A 21,337-nucleotide genomic window follows, 5' to 3' on the forward strand; every position below is an offset into this window, starting at 1 on the left:
TAGCTCAGCGACTGGCACAAGAAAGTGGGAAAGGAGGAGAAAACCACGACGCCCGAGAAAGGATTAAGAAGTGTTTCGCAGATGAGACGATTGGTGTTGATAATAGAACAGATGTAAGCTATTTCTCGGCCTAAGCGAGATGTTGTTTGATAGGAAATTAAGCATTCCTTCCCAGCGAACGGTCTAATTCTCTGGAATTCCTTCTCTAGCACGCGCAGTTCTCCGAGCCTTGCGAGATGGGGTCTGCAATTGGACAGAGCGAGCCACAAGCTGGAGGCTGTCTGAGCGCGCGATTGGAGCAGAGCCGGGGGGCGGGCCCGCTCCGGGACGAAGGACCCACGGGGGCGGGTCTGTGGGCGGGGCCTGGGAGCCGGCCGGCGATTGGGACACCGGGAAGGATGCATGGGATTGGAGGGGGCGAGGTAGAGCCTCGAGGAGGTGACGCGGCTGCGGAGGTGACGCCGTGTGGTCGCGCGCCCCTTCCGGCGCGGGGAGGGCGCTGAAGATCCGGGGCCGCTCGGCCGCAGGCCGCCTCGAGTGCCGCGGGATGTAGCTGGGGGACCGCGGCCCCCAGCAGAGCCTGCCCCCCGGCCGTAAGTTTCCTCGGGGCTGGCAGGTGGGCGGGGACTCGGCCGGCGCGCGCGGACTTCGGCGCCCAGCCCAGGCCTGAGGAGGGACCGCCGCGGAGTACCCAGCCCCGAGGTCCCGAGGGTCCTCGGCTCCCGCGCGGGAGCGGACCCGGGCCTCCTGGCTTCCCGGCGGTCTGGGTTGTAAACATTTCCGGCCCCTCCCACTGCGCGCCGCCTCCGAGGCGGCCTCCAGATCCGCAACCTCGGTGCGGGTGGGTTGCTCGTCCCCAGCTGCCTAGCATCCCTGGTGAGTGCTATGTCCTCAGCTCCACGGGAGGTTGGGACACCCGGGTTCCGGCCCCAGTCGCTACCAGACGACCAAAGCTGAGCCTGCGAGTGGGGCTGCGGGCCTGGGTTGCAGCGCCACTCTCAGCCGGAGCACCCGCCCTGGGTGGCCGCGGGAGCGTGAGGCTCTAAGACCTATAGTCTTTGGCGCGTCAGACCGTGACAGTATTCCCATCTTGATTGGTCGGAGGGGAGATTGGTGGACAGTTGGCTTAAGGTAATCCTAAAAGCTGAAATGTGACCAAAATCCAAACTACTTTGGGAGAACGAAATTTCATTCCCTCTGAAGCCTAGGATTGATGGATGGTGAATTGGGGTCTTCAAGCCCTGGGTTTTTAAGAAAGTAAAATAGATAAGTGCTTTCCGTTTCTGGTGCTTCGTGGGAGTATAGGAAACTGACGGAGAATTTGGGATTACAGTTTCAGATGTCAGAGGAACAGTAGGAGGCCTTGGTACTCTACTAGATTAACCATAGTATTTCCCTCAAGTATTTGGAAGATGGAATAGGAGAAACCGCGGTGAATATATAGGCTGCTGTCTTCAATCAAATGAGGATGGTAATGGCTGGTTCTTTTCTAAGCTGAAGTTAATAGTGGGGTCTGTCCATTGCTTTTCTCTTTTGATAGTGGCTGGTTAGGCTATGATGGTGCAACTACTGTTCCTGAGGTTTTATAGTATCAGTACACTGTCAGGAATTTAGACAGGGTGGCGCTAAACAGATTGCAATGTCAGGGTTCCCGGCTTGCAGCCACTAAATTTCTTTATTTTAGGAGTAATTTCTGTGGACCTGTATTGTGGTGGTACTTGGGGACTCAATCTTAAAATTGGGGTTATCTGTGAAGGTCCATCTTAAATTAAACCTTCACAAAAATATCTAATTGCAGAGTAGAATCTGAAAAGATTCTGCTCACAGTGGTCAGGAAATGACATGCTTCCCAGGGAGTAAATAAATAAATGACCACTTTGCCGACAAGTAGGAGAGAATCTCAGAAAACTAACAGGAAGCAACATTAATTTACAAGGCTTCCCCATTGCTAATGGATAAAGGACACCACCATAAGCAGGCTTTTAGGCTATCTACAGTTTCTTCAGTCTGGCCTCATTTTATCAAAAACTCCTTTATGGAAAAGTAAATTATGCCTTGGGGGCTGTGTTCTTTCCTGCTCTTGTTTATACTCTGTACCCTCCTGGAATGCCCTGCTTCCATCTTTACCTATCAAAAGCCTTTCTTAAAATCCTTGCACAAAGCTGGGTGCTGTGATGCACGCCAGTAATCCCAGCAACTCGGGAGGCTGGGGCAGGAGGATTGTGAGTTCAAACCCAGCCTCAGCAACTTAGCAAGGACCTAAGCAATTAAGCGAGACCCTGTCTGTAATAAAATATAAAAAAGGGCCAGGGATGTGGTTTGGTGGTTAAGCACCCCTGGGTTCAATCCCTGGTACCAAAAAAAAAAAAAAAAAAAATTCTTCCACAAAACTTTTGTGATCATTTTAACTCAATTTGCGCTTTTCTTCTGAAGTTCTCCACACTTAATGCACTTAGTCTTGTAGTGATGTTATTTAAAAAAAATATATATTTCCCCCTCTTAAAATGGAAGTCAGCAACCATTTCAAGCTTCTGACTCCTCTTTTTGCCTTGTCTCTAGCCACACCACCATGTATTTTGTGTTAACCAATATAGTCTCAGGTTAATAAAGAATAGAATTTGCCCTTTTTTTCTAGGCCAATAAATTTGTTCTGTTTCCCTAGAAAATTTTCTTTGATTACTGTCAAGTCAGACTGAAACTCTTAACACTCTACTGCATTATCCTATCCCATCTAGGCGTGATCATTCTGGTGAACCAAATAGTCATCTTCATGGCTAGAGGCTTTATTAGTTAGGGTGGGGTTTTTCTGGTGCTGGTACTCATCAAAGTTGTTACATTTTGTCCTTAATGTTCACTTGTCCCAAATGTCATCCACTGGGTTTTTTTTTTTTTTTTTTTTTCCTCTCTCTCACTGTGCTCAAATTTAATTCCCTTTTTCTTCTTATAAAAGTTGGGAGCATGATTAATGTTTATAAAGTTTGTAACCACCTTGGATTGAAAAGGCAAAAGGTTCTTGAAAATGCCCTCTAACCAAACCAGTTCCAAGTGATTAGCTCTTAGGGATGCACCTATGTTTCTGGGGTACATGAAATAACATGAATGCTCTATTGTGCAACTGTATTGGCCATGTATTTATGATGTACTTACTTGAAAGTTGGTATTGAAAACAGACTGGCATGAAAATCCCTAATACGCCTGTATGGTAATTTTTTACTTTGTTGTGTTTTGTTGGTTACGAGGCATTAGGATATTTGGCTCTCTCTGTTGGGACCAAAAAGACTTCTTCTATTGGGTTAGCTTTAACAGGAGAACTACAAAGGAAGTTAGATTGTGATTTTCCCCTTCAGATTCTAAGGCACTGACACTTGGCAACAAATAGGAGAGCTGAGACCTCATTATTGCAGTTCGTTAATTTCAAACAGACCTTTGCCTTGACTCATTCTTCCCCAACAGAGCTATGAAACTACCCTTCCTAACAAAGAGGAAAAGATAGCTCTTCTCTATACTGCTAGACTGGTCTTGCTTTAGAACAGTGAGAATCAAGCTACTCCTAGAGCCTACTCACAGATTCTCTAAGGGTCCAGAAACCCCAGATAAAAACTCCTAAAAGCTTTGAGTCAAAACTCCAGGGAAAATCTGTGTCATAGTCGGAAATTGTTTCATAGAATAAATGTCTCCAAACACTGTAGGGGAAATAACTCTAGCTGGTGATTAAGAATCAACCTTTTCCCCAGGTTTGGCACAGGATTATCTTATTTGAAAGAGCACAAACACCTCCCTGCCTCCATAGCTTTACTCTTTAATATCCTGGGTTTATCCAGCTGGAAAGCTTAGTGGTAAAGGTTTATTAGCTTGAGTTGAAGAAATCCTGTCAAAAATGCTATTGATGGAGTTTGGCTCAATTATAATTTGCTGTGCTGGGTGTGGCAAGTTTGAGAGGAAAGGTGTTTCCTCCTAAATACATAAGGAGATAGAACACTGGCAGAAAGTTGAAGTATATTTTGGCTTTTCTGAGTCACCCAGAATCAGTCTAATACTTAGGGATTTGTGCTGATTTTATATAATAGTCCAAAACAGTTTTTGTAATTCCCTGTTGCTTTTGAGTGGTCAACACTACAGAAGTGCTGTTTTTAGGGCCTAGTATTACTTGCTCTTCTTTCTTGTCAGACCTCCGATTCCTATCTCTCCCTTTCCTGTCTCTGTGTTGCTACAGTTTAGAAGACCAAACTGGACAATGGACTTTGCTCACTATGATGACATGATCTCCATTGACCTCCATTGTATGTACTTTAATGCATGACAATATATATTTGTATGAGTTGTAGCTGATGGCTGGTTCGTAAGTCAACTGGGGTTTCTCTTAGGTTTGCTGGCTCTGGGTCTAGAAGATGGGGTGGGGTGATTTAGGAGCTAGTGATGGAAGAGTCAGAGGGAGTCAGAAGAATTTTTCATACAGCAAGTGATTTGGACTAAAAAAAGAAAAAACTTCAATTGATGACTAAGAGACTTAAGGATATAAAAACTTTTCAGATCAAATGAGGAAACTAGTAAGACTACCAAGCTAGATTCTGCTTCTGATCTTTGAAGCCTAGTTGTCCAACTTAGAGTTTGTCTATATTATTCTCATTGCCAGTAGTAAAATAGATAACACAGCACTCAAAATAAACTGAAGCTAGTGTGGCACCGTCCTAGCTGAGGTGTTATATTCTTTTGCTGTCCTCCTGGAGCAATGCATCATATCACTTAGTTTGGAAATATCACACTACCTTATGCCATCAGATTATAGGTTCTTTGAAGACAGTGGCATAACTTATTCAACTTTGTATTTTGCACAGGGCCTTAGAATGTCTTAGTGGATATGACTGAATACATTTGTTAAATATTCAGTGAATATGTTGGCTTACTCTGGGGAAAGGGATAAGAGAAAGCCTCACTACTTAAGAAAAAGTGCACAAACCTTAGCTAGTGGCAGGAAGGTAAGGCTTGTGTTAGTTGGCTGGAATTTGCCCCATTCATTCCTTCCTTCATTTTGAAATATGACTTCTGACCAAAAATTATGAATAATGCATCATTTTATAGTCCACGTATCCGAAGGACATTGTTTTGTTTTGCTTCTGCCCTGGTGGCCTGCTCTAAATTTTTGGTAGCAGTATTCTACACCAAGTGTGCTTTTCTTTTCAGACATCTCCAAGATGCCCAAAGCTATTTGTACTTTTTGCTCAATGTTATAAAAAAATTATCATTATTTTTATTATTATTGGCAGTACTGAGGATTGAACCAGAGGTGCTCCACCACCACTGAGCTACATCCCCAACATTTTTTTTTTTTTTGAGACAGGGTCTCACTAAGTTGCCCAGGCAGGCTTTGAACTTTCAATCTTCCTCAACCTCCCAAGTCCCTGGAATTACAGGTGTGCACCACCTACCAGGCTTAAATTATTTCTTGATAAAACTGTTTATTCAGTATTACTTAACTTTAAGGAAATGCTTTGAGGTCTGCTGTTGAGAAAGATTTCCCAATGTGTCTTCTCACATGGGTTGCCTATCCTGAGGTTTTCAGGGGCCTCCTGTTTCCTGTTCTTGAGCTCAATTGTTCATTGTGTCTTCATGCTCGCAGCCCTCTTGTCAGAGTCTTGCACACTTAAAGGAAGAGGAACTGTCTATGTGTTGACACCATATAAAGATCTGCTGTACAGTGAGTTATTGTTTTTGTCTCTTGAACTAGATTTGTCTGTCGCTTTCAGCTGTGCTTATGGGTCAGCATAACATGACACTTGACTGTTCTAAAATTTGAGGCTTGCCATTATCTGAGGACAAATTGAAATATTAGTCAGGTTTCTCCAGAAAGAACCAAAAGTAGATACACGGGCAGATAGATGAAAAGGGATTCATAGGGGAATTGGCTCACATGGTCTTGAGGGCTAACTCTCGTAATAGGCCATCTGCAAGCTAGAAAACCAGGAAGCCAGTAGCATGGTTCAGTTCAAGTCCAAAGGCCTCAAACCAGGGACTCCTGGTGTGTGTCCCAGAGTCCAAAGGCCAGAGAACCTCAAGTTCTTGATGTCCAAGGGCAGGAGAAGAAGTGTGCCTCAACTCAGAGAGAGAAAATTCATCTCCCTTTTTGTTCTGATTAGGTGTCTACTCACATTGAGTGAGAGCAGATCTTCCTTACTCAGATTAATTCTAATGCCATTCTCTTCCTGCAACACTGTCAGAGATGTACCCAGAAATAATGCTTTACCAGCTATCTAGGTTTTCCTTAATCCAGTTGGTTTGACACCTAAAATTGAACTATCACACCTGACTACATATTCCCAATTGTAATCCCTGAGAAGGAATTGTGATTACTCTTTGATAAAAACTAGTATAAGATGTCAGAGATGTTTGTACATAGCAGTCATGGGTGGTGTAATGTCTGCACTGGGAACTAAGTCATGTTTACTTCCCAGCATGTTAGAGCTGGGCTCCCTAAGCTTAAGTTTTTTCCCATAATGCAGCTCACTCTAGGCCCTCTCTGCATTGCCCTGTGGCTATTGGGGCTTGACTAACCAATGCTAGAAAATGCCAATATTCTGGCTACAGCTGTTGCTATGTGTAATAGTCCTTTGTCTCTAGGATGGAGAAGAGTACTATTAATTTACAACTCAGAAATCTTTAGAGACTGTCTCCCTATTTCCTTAGGCCTCATTAAAGATCACTACCTGAAGTCCAACTCAGGAAAACCTAGTGTTTCTGAGATTTTTCTTAGAAAACTGAATTCTCGGTTTCTCTGGTTGTCCTAAAGGATCCATGTGCCTGTGTCTACTTTTTGGAAAACTAATTTGGGTGGGGTTTAGATTATGGACTGTGGTGGTTGGGACAAACTGTTGTGGAACTCGTTTTGAGGTAAGCGTGTAACAAAGGGCAAATTTGGGGCAGCCTCTTTGTCTTCAGCTTCCTGCTTCCAGGTAAGTTACTGCTTGCTTTAAGAAAGGATTCAGTGAAAGCTTGTTACAGGAGTGTTACCCAGGCTATAATCCTGAGATAGAATTAGTAGATTGTGAAGACAAATAAGCCACTAAATATCTATCCTTCACCAATTCCTTTTGTATACAAGGCACGTTTACTTGTGCACATTTGTGGTCCTGCCAAGTTCACTGAGCATTTAATTCATTTCTAGGCCTGGATGGTCTTGTACTAATTGTCGCCAGGTGTTGGCTTCATATTTTTTGTTCCTCAGTCTCAGACCTAGGCCTGTCTTTGGCAGAACGAGTTTGGGGAATGGTAGGCAAGTCTCCATACCTGTGGGAGGGACTTTAGGGCCAGAACCTGTTTTTCTGTGGCAACAGTTTGGTACAATGATCATAAGTCCTGTGAAGACAAGCAACAAGGTGTTTTATTTTGGGTCTCATTGGTAACATGAGTGAGGTTCAGGGTAAAGGGTGCTATTAAAGAGAGGACAAGGAATCGATTTCGTTTAAACGATGAACTAGCCCTACAATTGGAGACAGGGTATAAGCTAATTAGCTGTGTCTTATTCAGTGTTGAATGATAGAAATGAAACTGTGAGAGGAATACATTGTCAACAGCCTTTATGTTTGTGTTTGCTTTTAGTGTTTGCCATCACAGGGAGATCTCTGCCCCCTGGGGCTGAGAGACCCCAGCCTTTTCCCAAGCTGAAGCTACACAGGGTACTGAGGTACCAGCCAGATGTCTTCCCACAAAGGATCTGTGGTGGCACAGGGCAATGGGGCACCTGCTAATAACAGGGAAACTGACTCAGTGGAACTGGCTGAACTGGGACCCCTGCTAGAAGAGAAGGGCAAACGGGTAATTGCCAACCCAAAAAAGGTAAGGTATCTTCCCAGGAGTCATTCCTTGAACAAGGTCTCTCTTGTCAGTCTCTTGCTTTTCTTTTTCTTTTTTTGGTTTTGTTACCGGAGATTGAACCTAGGGGTGCTTACCCACTAAGCCTTGCCCCCAACCCTTTTTATTTTTTATTTTTGAGACTGGGCTTTGCTAAGTTGCTGAGACTGGCTTTGAACTTGTGATCTTTCTGCCTTAGCCTCCTAAATTGCTGGGATTATAGGCATGCATCACCATGCCTGACTGTTGGTCTCTTTCTTAAGATATTCCCTTCCTTCCTAAAAGAACCATAGCATCCTAGAAATGGCTCAAAGCCCTTATCATACTGTATTAGTAAGTATCTTTTTAGCTGTTTTCCCACTATAGGCTTTGGGAAGTTCACTCCCCAAGAGTGCTGTAGCATAAGGCCTGAAATTTAGTTTGTGATCAGTAAATGTTTGTGAATGAATGTAGGAGACAGGATACATTTGACTTTATGTAAGAAGCAAAAACCCCTATAGTTTTGACATATTAGAAGTCTTTCTCAAGTAGAAGGATCTGGAAGTAATCGATCACACCCACATTCCCCCCACCATAAAGGAAGAGAAGAAGGGACCACTCTTTTCTTAATGTTAGTAACAGGAAGGACATCACAACACATGGGCCAGAACTTTGTTACACAGTTATATTCAGCTGTGAAGGAGATTAGGAAATGTCTTTCCAGTAGGCCTGAGTAAAATTGGATAACATTGCATTGACTAAAACCAAGGACTTTGTTCCTTAGGATGAAAGAGAGTAGATATTGGGGTAGGCAAGGCAGAATCTGCATCACGGAATCTAAGAGGGACCCAGAGTCTCCAGGGACCTTCCTCAGTTAAGAGAGAGAGAGCAAGCAAGCAAGCAAGCAAGCATAGGCCAGAGAAGGAGTTGAGCTGCCCAGGCTTCCCATCTCTGTGGCCTGGAGCCCTAGGGGAGAAAGGTCTTTCTCCTTTACAGGCAAATTCTCTCCCAGGTGTACTCAGATGGGCTCAGGAGTCAAAATTGCTGTTTGGTGAATAACCAGTTCTGAGGCCGCAGGCTCCGGGGAGCTGCTATGGATACAAAGTTACAGCCATGATAGCATCCCCAGAGTCAGTAAACAAACTATGAATACAATTCTTGTTAGGGAAATCTCTGGGACTCTTATCTTTTTCCTTGTTTTGGAAACTTGGTGGACTGGGAGAAAGAACTACTTCAGTCCTTCCAGTGCTAGGCTTTCAGCGTCTACCCTCCTGGATGCAGAATAGAACTTTCACTCCAGCATTTATGAAACACCAATAAGCCTCACGCTACAGTATTTTATACTCAACAAGAGTCATGCTTTTGGAGAAGCGGCACAAGGTCCTTTTGCGTAGAGAGGGCTGAGCCTAACGGGTTGAGTTTGGGTTTCTCTGGATCTAATTGGGAATGGTACAGTTTATCAGACTGCTCCTGGATTTTGTTTATTGTTTTCCTTCAGGCTGAAGAAGAGCAAACATGCCCAGTACCCCAGGAAGAAGAGGAGGAGGTTCGGGTACTGACACTTCCCCTGCAGGCCCACCATGCCATGGAGAAGATGGAGGAGTTCGTGTATAAGGTACAGCCTGGAGTCTGGGGCAGGGGGTGGGTTGGGGTCAACAGGCTTGTCTGGGGATGTTCCCAGGTAGCAAGCTTGTCTTAGGCTGAAGGGCTTGTATTCCTGTGGGTGGGTCTGTTTTTTGGTTGAGGTGAAGACTGGCTGAACGTTTACCACATACTGTGGTGGGTCATGTTCAAAACATATTCTAAAACAGGGAATTTTGACTTTCTTTTGCTATGGATCCCTTTCGCAGTCATAAAAATATTTAAATGTGATATAGTAGCATGGGTTCCTTTATAACACATTAAGTATGCATTAATGACAAATCCTAACATATTTTCTTAAAATTTGTAATTTCTACATAATGATGAATAGAACATTTTTAGATCTCTGCAAATGAGTGTATGAAAATAACTAGGGTTTTTATCTTAATTTGATTTTTGTTGTGCTAGGGATGGAACCCAGGGCTTTGAGCATGCTAGGCAAGCCCTCTATCACTGAGCTGCATCCCTAGCCCTGAAAATATGATTTCTATTGAGGACAAACTCACGAATTCTACTGATACTACTGAAGTCATTTTCCTATGTTTATAATTGAAGGACACACTAAATTTAATTATAGATAAGTGAGAATACAGATACTTTTGTCCATCCAAGTTTCTGTCCACTTCCAGATTCTGTGTATTATGCATAAATCCTAAATCAAGAACCCTGCTCTGTAAAGATATAGTCCAGTAAGAACTTAGAATCTAGTTGTAGGAAAGGATGGAGCAGACCTAGAGAAAAAGGGATCTATATATATTTAAAACCCTTATCTATAATTTTTTTATTCACTGGATTTTTATTTTTATTCACTTTGTTTTTTATTCACTGGATTTTGAAATTTCAAGGAGCCAAAAGGAGGATTTACTATATTTTTAAGAGTTGGAAAATACCTAGCTGGGGCATATTCAGATAAGCCACAAGAAATAAGGACAAAGGGATTTTCTTTTTTAAGTTTTCAAAATGCAGGTTGGTACTCTCTAGCCCCATTTGTGCTATGTCTGAATATCTTCCTGATCCACGCAGGTTTCCCCTGTGACCTGGAGCCATCCAGAGCCTGACTGGCATCCTTCTAGGCTGATTCTCTTTCACTACTTACTTGGCAGCAGGGAGACTAGTGTTCTCTAGTGCCCTTCCTACAAACAATGTATATATTCTAGGTTTGGGAGGGGCGTTGGAGGGTCATCCCGTACGATGTACTCCCTGACTGGCTGAAGGACAATGACTATCTACTACATGGCCACAGACCACCCATGCCCTCCTTTAGGGCTTGCTTCAAGAGCATCTTCCGCATACATACAGAAACTGGCAACATCTGGACCCATCTACTTGGTGAGTGATTTGAACAGGGAGAAGTACAATTTTTTGTCTCCTTAACTGCTTAGGGATTATAACCTTTGTCAACAGGAAAGAAGAACAAAGTTGCTCTGGTTGTTTGATAGCTGAAATTGTGCCTTTAAACTACTACTGACCTTGGTTGACCCTTAATCACTGATCTTTTAAGACAAAGAGAAAAAACTAGGACTAGATGTTCTCTTGCGATCCTTAGCAGAACGACATGTTCTCTTATGAGCCTTAGCAGAACTGTTCTAGGTGGAGGCAACTCCTATTTCCTAATTTCCCATAAATACAAAATGCCACCATTTCCAAAAAATGGTCTTTTTGTCTGGGTTTGTATGGCCAGTGCCACTTTCTCCTGACATTTGTGACTGCAGTTCGCACAGCTAAGCCCCATAATTCACTGATTTAAAACCACCAATTATCAAAGTGTCCCTTTTTCCTCACAGGCCTTTTCTTTTTCCCTCCTGCAGGTTTCGTGCTGTTTCTCTTTTTGGGAATCTTGACCATGCTTAGACCAAATATGTACTTCATGGCCCCTCTTCAGGAGAAGGTGGTTTTTGGCATGTTCTTTTTGGGTGCAGTGCTCTGCCTCAGCTTCTCCTGGCTTTTCCACACCGTCTATTGTCATTCAGAGAAAGTCTCTCGGACTTTTTCCAAGTGAGTTGAGAGAACAGCAGGAAAGACTGTGTGCCCTGCTGTCACCTCTTATGATCCCAGTGCTGACTGGTAGTGCCTGAGGAAAAGCTTTCTGTTCTGTGGGTACAGTGAGGTGATAAAGCTTTTCTCATAAACACTTGCACAGGTGGAAGCCAATTGGGGAATCTTTGCTACCCAAACAGTACTACCTTAAGTGGGTTGCTTTCCAAAGCCTCCCATCCAGTACTAGCTTATCTTCCTGTTGGCCCAAGCCAAAGTAGGGCGTGACAAGTAGCTTCCTCCTGCTAGTGCTTATCTGTGCTGCGCAGGCATTGCTGGAAGCCCCGCGTGTCCATCCCTATTTCCCCAACTCTGCGCCTGAGGTTCTTTTATCTGTGTGCTTGTTTTTGTTACTATCGTTGGCTTAGGTAGGGGTGCTAGTGGATTCTTTTGTTTTTACCAATAGCACCAGTAACAAGAGTTGCATCGTTACAGTTACACGTGCATAGTTGTATGCACCTGTAGTCCCAGCTACTAGGGAGACTGAGGCAAGAGGATCCTTGAGTCCAGAAATTAGAGATCAGCCTGGGCATCATAGCTAGACCCCCGTCTCAAAAAGAAAGAAGTCCACTAAAACAAAACAAGTGAAAGAACCCCTTGATAATACTCCAGATCTCAGGGTTTTGTTTTTAGAACTCATTCTGTCAGAATGGGGGAATATTCAGAGCCTTCCTGAGTGTGATGCTGGATTGTGATAGAACTGCTTAATTCAGGTATCCACAGCTAAGGGAGAGGGAGAGAGTTCTGTGAGCAGGGACACTTAGAGACTTTTCTTACAGAGTAGAAGTGCTTGACCATGTGAAATTTCAGTCCAGGATACAGGATAGACTGTATGGGAATCAGGAGAGACTAGAGATGTTCAAATCTGGGAGTAGGTAGAGAACAGAAAGCACTAGTTCAATGAACCGTGGGAATTCTTCCTTTCTCTCACTGACTCATTTCATTTGGTGACTCTTTTTTAGACTGGACTATTCAGGGATTGCTCTACTGATTATGGGGAGCTTTGTCCCCTGGCTCTATTACTCCTTCTACTGCTCCCCACAGCCTCGGCTCATCTACCTCTCCATCGTCTGTGTCCTGGGCATCTCTGCCATCATCGTGGCACAGTGGGACCGGTTTGCCACTCCTAAGCACCGGCAAACAAGAGCAGGTAAGTAGGAAGATACAGTGTAGACCTCAGAGGTGTTTGCACCTTGGGCTTATTTGGCTCAACCCTGGACCCTGAGGTTGGCAGTTTAAGAATCCTGCCCAAATCTTATTTGTGTGTGAAACTTTCAAAGTGATGTGAATGTAGCCAGGCACAGGGGCACAGGTCTGTAATCCCACCTACGTGAGCAGGAGGATGGGAAGCTCAGGGCCCGCCTGGACAGTATAGCTCAGAGACCCTATCTGAAAAGGGCAGAGAACTAGGGACGTAGTTTAGTTGTAGAGCACCCTGGGTGTAATCCCTAGCAACACACACACATTTTTAAAATGTGTGAATTTTTAAAGCTCACTTCTTCAGTTTTCACTAGTATTTCAGCCGCATGCTGCTATTAGGACAGATCATTACCCAGCTGGTCACTTATCTGTAAGAAAAGCTGTGACTGCTCTTAACACTTGGTTTAAGACAGTTTAACAAGATAGCGAGCACAGGTCCTACAAATTAATGAAAACACCAGTGGAATTTTACTAAGGAAATGGAATGCCTGGTTTGGTGAATAAAATGTTTTGAATATTAACATGGCTGACAACTAATGTTAGTAACTATAAGCCTAAACAACTTTGTGTTTTCACTCTTTCCACTCTGAAATTTTCTTTTTGTAGTTTTTTTTTTCCGACCTCTGGTACTGGGGATTGAACCCAGGCCCTTACACATGCTAAGTAAATGCTTACCACTGAGCTACATCCCCAGCCCTTTTGTATATATATATTTTTTTAGATGTTGATAGACCTTTATTTTATTCATTTATATGTGGTGCTGAGAATCGCACCCAGTGCCTCACATATGCTAGGCAAGTAATGTACCACTGAGCCACAACCCCAGCCCCCTTTCTTATTCTTTATTTTGAGACAATCTCAGCAAGTTGCCGAGACTGCCCCCAAACTTGAGATCCTCCTACTTCAGTCTTCCCAGTGTCAGGGATCACAGGTGTGTGCTGCTGTATCTAGCTTTTTTTTTTTTTTTTTTTTTTTTTTTTTTTTGAGCTCTGTTATTTGCAGCAAAACCACCAGTTACCACCAATTTTCAGGCCCTTCAGACTGCTTAATAGCTGCTATGTTTTAACCTAGAAGAACCAAATACTTATCAAGTGCCAACCACTTGGGGTACTACAAAGCTGGAGATGGTAGTCCCTGACCCCTAGTCATGTAGAGTGCAGTTGTGTGGGAAGTACCCATTCTTCCCTTGCTCTTGCCTCCTGTGTCCCCGTAGTTACAGGCAACTGCTCATCTGGGTATCTCTCTCCACTCAGGAAGTCAGAGCTCTTACCCAATTACCTAAGTCTTTTTTATGGTCTTAATGGGAAACCTATCCTATTCTTTTCTGGCTTGAGTCAGCTGAAGGCTTGCCACCTAAGGTCTGTACCCAGATCAGCCATCAGGATTTTGACATATCATTTTTGCCTGGGCTCCTTAATGGATAATGAGTAATAATGAGGTATTTAAGTACTTACACAGCCTTCTTCCCATTCTGGATCCTAAGAACCCATCTTGTGGCTCATCTTTTACACATGTCCTGTTCACCAAAAAATAGTTACTTATCATAAACATTTGGATTCCAGAGGAAGGCAACACGCCTTCCATGTAGTAGCTGTTTCCCTGCTTGACAGTTTCATGTCTGCTCTGTTCAGGAGTGTTCCTGGGACTTGGCTTGAGTGGTGTTGTGCCCACCATGCACTTTACTATCGCTGAGGGCTTTGTCAAGGCCACCACAGTGGGCCAGATGGGCTGGTTCTTCCTCATGGCTGTGATGTACATCACCGGAGCTGGCCTTTATGCTGCTCGGATTCCTGAGCGCTTCTTTCCTGGAAAGTTTGACATATGGGTAAGAAATGACTTTTCCAGCAGGGCCTGTGATGGTGAGTGATCAGCCCAAAGTTAAAGATTTGAGTAAAAGGTGATAAAAGACTTGGATCACATAGTGTGTGTTTGTATACATATTAGGTACATTGGGGGGAAGTGGCCAATATTAACATGTTGGTGTATCTCCGATAAAGATTTTGAATTCTTTTACAACAAATGATACTTTTATTATGTTAAAAAAAATTGAGAAACTAGATGGAGAAGGCAAATGCCTTCTCCTACATATTTCTAATTCTTCCTTGTCAGTATTCTAAAGGCTGTCCTCTTTTTATTCCTGCAGTTCCAGTCCCATCAGATTTTCCACGTCCTGGTGGTGGCAGCAGCCTTTGTCCACTTCTATGGGGTCTCCAACCTTCAGGAATTCCGTTATGGCCTAGAAGGTGGCTGTACTGATGACTCCCTTCTCTGAGCCTTCCCACCTTGAGGTGAAGGAAGAATTTCCCAAGTGCTTTTAAAAATAACTTCTTTGCTGAAGTGAGAGGAAGAGTCTGAGTTGTCTGTTTCTAGAAGAAACCTCTTAGAGAATTCAGTACCAGTTAAGCTTCAGCTCACTTTCACAGCCACTGGGCAATAAACTTTCCATTTCCATTCCCCTAGCTGGGGAGGGTGGGGATGGTCAACATAGCCATCCCTCTCCTCGGCAGTCACCCTCCTCAGCAAGGCAACTACTGGTCCCTCACAGAGACAGTACTTTGAAGCTCATTTTGAGATTTTATCCCTTCCTTCAACCATTTTCGGAAAAAAATTATGGACTGGGACTCTTCAGATTTTTTTTTTTTTCCCCTGAAAGAAAATGTCCCTCCCCTATCCCTGTCCTCACTTTGTAACCTGGCTTATAACAGGCCATCCATTTTTGTAGCACACTTTTCAAAAACAATTATAACCTGGTCCCATCTTTCTAGGGCCTAGTTCTGCTTACATAGCAGGAAGAATAAAGATACCAACTTTTACATAGCCCGGCTAATCATGGAAGTGTGTCCAGGCTTCAAATAACTTGAGTTTTAATTTTTTTTTTTCTTGGCAGAGTAATGTAAAATTAAACTGGGGAAGATATTTAATATTTAATACTAAGCTTTAAAAGGAAACCTGCTATCATTGCTATGTATCTTGATGCAAAGACTATGATGATAATAAAAGAAAGTACAGCAGACACTTGGCATTCAAAGATTTAATGTGTGTGGTCTCAAATATTTTCGTGTGATTCCAAAGGACTAAGACCTCCAAAAATTCTAGATTCTGCTGAGGCACAAATTTGAATCATAGGCATTTACAGGCTGATGTGTACCTATCAGTAAATGAATCTAATTTACTTCCTATTGTCAATTGCTTTGCAATTCAACTTTATTTTTCTCTACTTATTGTACAGATATTTTATTAGCAAAATCAAAGGTGTTGGGATGTGTCTTAGAGTTCAGTTTTATTAAAACTACCTTATGTTTGTCTCATCAGGGGGTTATTCCACGCCCTCTGTATCTTTGTGAATTGAACTCAACCTGAAATGAGTGCTATTCACTGATAGTGTAAGCCATCAGTAACAACTTCTCTGCTGATGTAGGCAGTTAAGTGGAGTCTTGAGTTATAAAGTTGAATTTACTTCAAGGGTCAAGTTTGTACAAGTGACCAAACAAATGATCCTTTAAAAAATATCCACCTATGCCAACAAACAGGAAGTTTCTTAGCCTCAAGTGGTAATCAGGGAAATGTACATTAAAACCAAAATGAGAAAGCCATTTCATTCCAACCAGATAGGCACAAATTTAAAAGCTTAATATTGGGGCTGGGGAGATAGCTCAGTTGGTAGAGTGCTTGCCTTGTAAGCATAAGGCCCTGGGTTCGATCCCCAGCACCCAAAAAAAAAAAAAAAAAAAAAAGCTTAATATTGAGTGTTGGTTTTGACATAGAGCACACAAGACGCCACTCGGAAATGTATCTTGGTAGGACCACTGTGTGGACGTTCATAGAGTATGTACACTTTATAGCGTTCAAACATTTCATGACATGGGCTTGGGAGTGGGTGGCTCAATGACAGAGCAAATACATAGCATGCATGTGACCCGAGTTCTATGCCTAGCACCAAACCAAACCAAACATTTCATGAAACAATTCTACAATATAAGGTGCATCTGATATCTATCCTGGATTACTTCATTAAAAAAAGGTGCTGGTTCTGATTCACTGAATTGTTTTCAAAATTCATTAATGGGTCATGACACATACTTTGAAAAACAGAGACCCTGCTCTTGAGATCCTTACTTATACTAAGATTCAATTCCGCTGTTTGTAGTAGCAAAATACTGCAAAAAAAGGTCCAAAACTGTTGAATGGCAAAATAAATCTTGGCTTATACATAAAATGAAACACTATCAGTGAAAGTGAATCACACTGGCATGAACATTATTGAGTATCAGAAATAAGACTGGTAGGGCCTGGCACAATGCATGCCTGTAATCCCTCAGGTGGCTGAGGCCCAAAAAATTGCCAGTTCAAGCCAGCCTAAGCAACTTAGTGAGACCATGTCTCAAAAAAATAAAAAGGGCTGGGGATGTAGCTCTGTGACGGAGGTGCTCCTAGGTTCAATCTCTAGTACCAATAAATTAATTAATAAGGTTGACAGGTAGGGATGGAAGCAACTTATGGAAGAATACATCTGGTATGACTGCCTTAATATTAAGTTCAGAAATTTGCAAAATTAATGACAGCTTAAGGATACAGACATGAAAACTTTAAAAAGAAATGAATGTTGATTCTGAATAGTTGTACTTTGGATAAGAACAAAACATTTAAGTTTTAGTTATTTATAATTAGGTAGTGAGAACCTAGGTGTTCTTTATACTATAATTTTTTATTCTTGCCTATGTGTAATAAATATATGTTTAATCCAAAACACTTTCAAGTTTAATAATATACTTAAAGAACTGTTAACAGAAGTCACAAACTGCTGGGTGTGGTGGCGGATGCCTCTAATCCCAGCGGCTCAAGATGCTGATGCAGGAGGATGTGGGTTCAAAGCCAGCCTCAGCATCTTAGTGAGGCCCTGAGCAACTCAGCAAGACCCTGTCTAAATAAAATACCAGAAAAGGCTGGGGACGTGGCTCAAGGATTATGCCGCTGGACTCAATGCCCAGTACACACCCCCCAAAAAATAGTCACTGATGATCTGTACGTTGCAAATTCCCACAGCCTTGTTTTATCTGTCTTCACACAGTGGGAAAAAGTTGACTGCAGCTCAAAAGCAGCCATGTCTTTTGTAGGGCTTGTGCTCTCCAATTCATCATGGTCTCCATCTAGAGTGACTCACTCATTGGTGTCATCATCTGCTGACTCCTGGAGGCAGCTGAGTTTGAAACCACTAGTACAAAACCAGAAGGAAACCTCAGGATCCCATCTGATCCAATGCCGCCCATTTTGTAGATGAGGAAATGAGATATATTGTAGTAAATGAAACCTAGTGTTTCATTTTTCAGTACTAGACAGGACCACGGAATAAGAATCTGAGAATATTTATTGAGCACCTACTGTGTATTTATGATGTCATTTTTATATCTTTAATTCTGTGAAGTAGGTAGTATACTCATTCCAAATATGAAAAAATGCTCTAATTTTTTATTTATTGACAGAAAAGGGGTAGAATCAGTTTCTTAGCTTTTCTTTTATTCTTAATCACACTTCATCAGTTTTTTTTTCTTTATTGTTCTTTTAGTGCCTAGCACATAAAAGGTCCTCAGCAAGTTTGAGGACCACACTAGGTTTCATCAACTGCTATGGACTGCTTTATTTCCTCATACAGGAAATAGATGAAGTCAGATCATCTGTGATCTGACTTCCTTCAAGTTCTACATTTGGATGCCTGCAGGAGACCAGTGTATTTTCCTAAGATTATAGGATATGAGCCAGTATGAGAATCCAGATCATTCTGAACCAATTTAACCTCATGTTCTACAGTCTAAAAATTCCTTTTGCTCCTGATTTCAGGATCCTCCCTTGCTTTCATCAGAACTGCTAACTAGCAGCAAGTAACTATTACAGAATAAGTAAATGGTGACAAAACTGACAAACTTTGATCAAAGAAAGAATAAATGCTAATGATCTGATTTTTACCCCTTACTAATAAGTCAAAAATTAGACTAACTTCTCTAGAGGCCATGTATTTTCAACTAGGAAAAAAATTAGAACTTTGGAAACACTAGTAAACTCAAGATTATTACAAATGGTTAAAGCCTAAAGAAATTCTTGAATGCCCTGTGTATTAATTTTGTTCTCAGGAAAGCATTTGCTCAGATAAAATTAAATGTACAAGGATTTTTATTAGGGGAAATGTTTGCACATAAAGGGAAACACAAAGCTGGAGCCATTTGACTTTGATGCATGTTTGACCTCAGGAAGGAAAGAGGAAGAAAGGACAGGGTGAAATGTCCAAGAAGTCCACCCTGCCATCTAAGGTTCAGCAAAACCCTTTGGGAGGAGGTCTTGATCCACTAACAAGTCCTTTTGTCAGCTAACCAAGGAGTCCAGTCTTCCCTGGAAAGTGTCTGCATGTTTATCTCTGCAAAGATCAGATGGAGGTAGGAAACAGCCCTTGGGAGGTGTGGCCTCGGCCTGGGTGCAAATTCAGGGAATTAATTTCTAAGCAGCATTCGGAGCACTGCTTGGATAACATTCAGTAGAGGTGCGTTCTCATGTCTGGCGCACTGGCAGTACAAAAACACAATGCTTTCTGCCTAGCCCGTTTACAGATTTGACCTACGCTCCATGGAACTCTTAATCTAGAGTTCCAAGGCAAATTCCCTGTGTTCCCTCACTGTTCATAGCTACCCTTCACCCCAGGTGTCCAACTAAGTGCAAGATGATATATGGAAGCTGATTGATTCAATTTATTCAGAACCAGCCCTCCAGAATGTACTTAAGAAACTGAGAATGAATCTAGGTTGTAGAATATTGGGTCAGAGAGCCAAATGACTGGAAATATTCTGATATAGAAAGGATAAGGTCACCATTACTTAAAGACCATTGTATGCTAGGACTGTAACCTTAAAGAAAGCAGAACCCTGAACTAGTTCCAACCTCAGTATGTTGTCTTTCTTGGTAACAGCTTCTCCCCCACCACCACCACCACCACCAGTACTGGGGATTGAACCTAGGAGTGCTGTACCACTGAGCTACATCCCTGGCTTTTTTTTTTTTTTTTTTTTTTTTTTTGGAGACAGAATCTCAGCTAAGTTGCTGAGGCTGACTTTGAACTTGCAATTCATCTACTTCAGCCTTTAGAGTAACTGGGATTAAAGGATGTGCCACTCTGCCTGGTAAGAGCGGGCATATACTAAATAAAGCCTTTTTTGCCAGGCACAGTGGCACATGCCTGTAATCCCAGCAACTAGGGAGGCTGAGGCAGGAGGAGGATGGCAAGTTTGAGGCCAGCCTCAGCAACTTCGTGAAGCCCTAAACAACTTGGTGAGGCCCTGTCTCAAAAAATAAAAAAGGACTAGGGATGTTGCTCAGTGGTTAAGCACCCCTGGATTCAATCCCTGGTACCAAAAAAAAAAAAAAAAAGTCTCATGTCTCTTTAAGTTCCCTCTCATATTTGGAAACATCCTTAATTTAGCAGTAAGAAACTAGAGAAATGTCATTAAAGGTTATTTTTGCACCCAGAAAACAAGGAATTATTTTTCTTTTATAGTGTACATATTTTTAGGTCACATGTTCAAAAACTCAAGATTTGAAAAATCTCCTACCCCACTCCTCCCCCTCCCAGTCAATCAGTTCCTCTTCCCAAAGAAACCAATGGTATCACTTTATTTTGTATTTTTACAAATACATTTTATGTTCAAGCAAATATGAATTTTTTCCTGCCATTTATGCAAATAATAGATCATACATGCTGCTTTCAGATTATTACTATCGATTTTGCATAAATGGACACAATCAGTCACCTTGTTTTCAATTCAGTCTACAAACTGCTGCAGCGTACAACACTACACTTACATCACTTTTCATATGCACATGTATGAAGGACACATTTATTTAAAAACCAAGGTTTATTTACATCCATAATTCCAGAACATCCTCAACAGAATTTATACCAATCCTGCACTCCCATTCACAATATGTAAATATCAGGGAGAATTTTAGATCAGGAAGGTATAATATGGAAGATGAAAGTGCTATGTAAAATTAGAATGCTGCCCACTTGGCTATGATTTCATTATCTTTAAGAATCAAAGGTTCCCACAGAGTAAAACCATATAAGCAAACATACTTAGTTTGGACATTCACATAAGCTGAGCCAAGGATCGCTTCTCGAACCTAAGTGCACAGAAATCTATCAGAAGCAAAATTCCTAAACAACGCTCAGCATCAATGACATCGCAAAAGTCAGGACAGTGGGAATGAGGCTAGGGGTCGCTGTAAGAAGATCCTTTGCAATTTTCTCTCAGTATTTAACTTCTGGTGGCCACAAGTCCCTTCCACTTATTGTCCTGGAGTGAAAGAAGTCAAATAACCCGAGTGGTGATGATAGGCCCCTTATGATGCAGAGAATGCTGAGGTCTGTGGACCGCAGCCCTTAGAAGTCTCTCACCGCAGCGGCGGGCAGTCACTGTGGACCAAGGACCGAAGATACTGGAAGCCTCCGTGGGTTTTCTAGACGTGAGCGGATTCCGCAGGTAAAATTACTTCCTGCAATTGGATGCTCAGCTCTGAAAGCTTTGGAATCCTCCGTGTCGGCCAATCACCGAGCTGGAGAGCTGCGCGGCCCCTCGCAAGCCCACCTTTTTCTTTT

The 21,337-nt window shown here is 42.4% G+C and overlaps 1 protein-coding gene across 4 annotated transcripts; it reads left to right on the top strand.

The window, feature by feature from the left end:
- Positions 1 to 417: 417 nt before the first annotated feature.
- On the top strand, positions 418 to 15,712 carry ADIPOR1 (adiponectin receptor 1). Of its 4 annotated transcripts, XM_079107239.1 has the most exons (9): positions 420 to 593; positions 4,214 to 4,280; positions 7,594 to 7,830; positions 9,323 to 9,439; positions 10,623 to 10,794; positions 11,274 to 11,460; positions 12,462 to 12,649; positions 14,331 to 14,524; positions 14,843 to 15,712. In XM_079107239.1, exons 3-9 carry the CDS (start codon positions 7,690 to 7,692, stop codon positions 14,969 to 14,971), a joined length of 1,128 nt encoding a protein of 375 aa, XP_078963365.1. In that variant the 5' UTR covers positions 420 to 593; positions 4,214 to 4,280; positions 7,594 to 7,689; the 3' UTR covers positions 14,972 to 15,712. The 4 variants fall into 4 exon arrangements, with proteins under 4 accessions (XP_078963366.1, XP_078963365.1, XP_078963363.1 ...); XM_079107237.1 differs by lacking the exon at positions 4,214 to 4,280; XM_079107238.1 differs by lacking the exons at positions 420 to 593; positions 4,214 to 4,280 and adding an exon at positions 643 to 876.
- The last annotated feature ends 5,625 nt before the right edge of the window (positions 15,713 to 21,337 follow it).

Source organism: Sciurus vulgaris, assembly GCF_902686455.1.
Source record: "Sciurus vulgaris genome assembly, chromosome: 12".
Lineage (NCBI taxonomy): Eukaryota > Metazoa > Chordata > Mammalia > Rodentia > Sciuridae > Sciurus > Sciurus vulgaris.

Coding starts and splice junctions, on each gene's coding strand:
- ADIPOR1 (XM_079107239.1), top strand. CDS start 7,690: ATGTCTTCCCACAAAGGATCTGTGGTGGCACAGGGCAATGGGGCACCT. Junction 7,831..9,322: donor TAATTGCCAACCCAAAAAAG/GTAAGGTATCTT, acceptor GTTTTCCTTCAG/GCTGAAGAAGAGCAAACATG. Junction 11,461..12,461: donor GTCTCTCGGACTTTTTCCAA/GTGAGTTGAGAG, acceptor ACTCTTTTTTAG/ACTGGACTATTCAGGGATTG.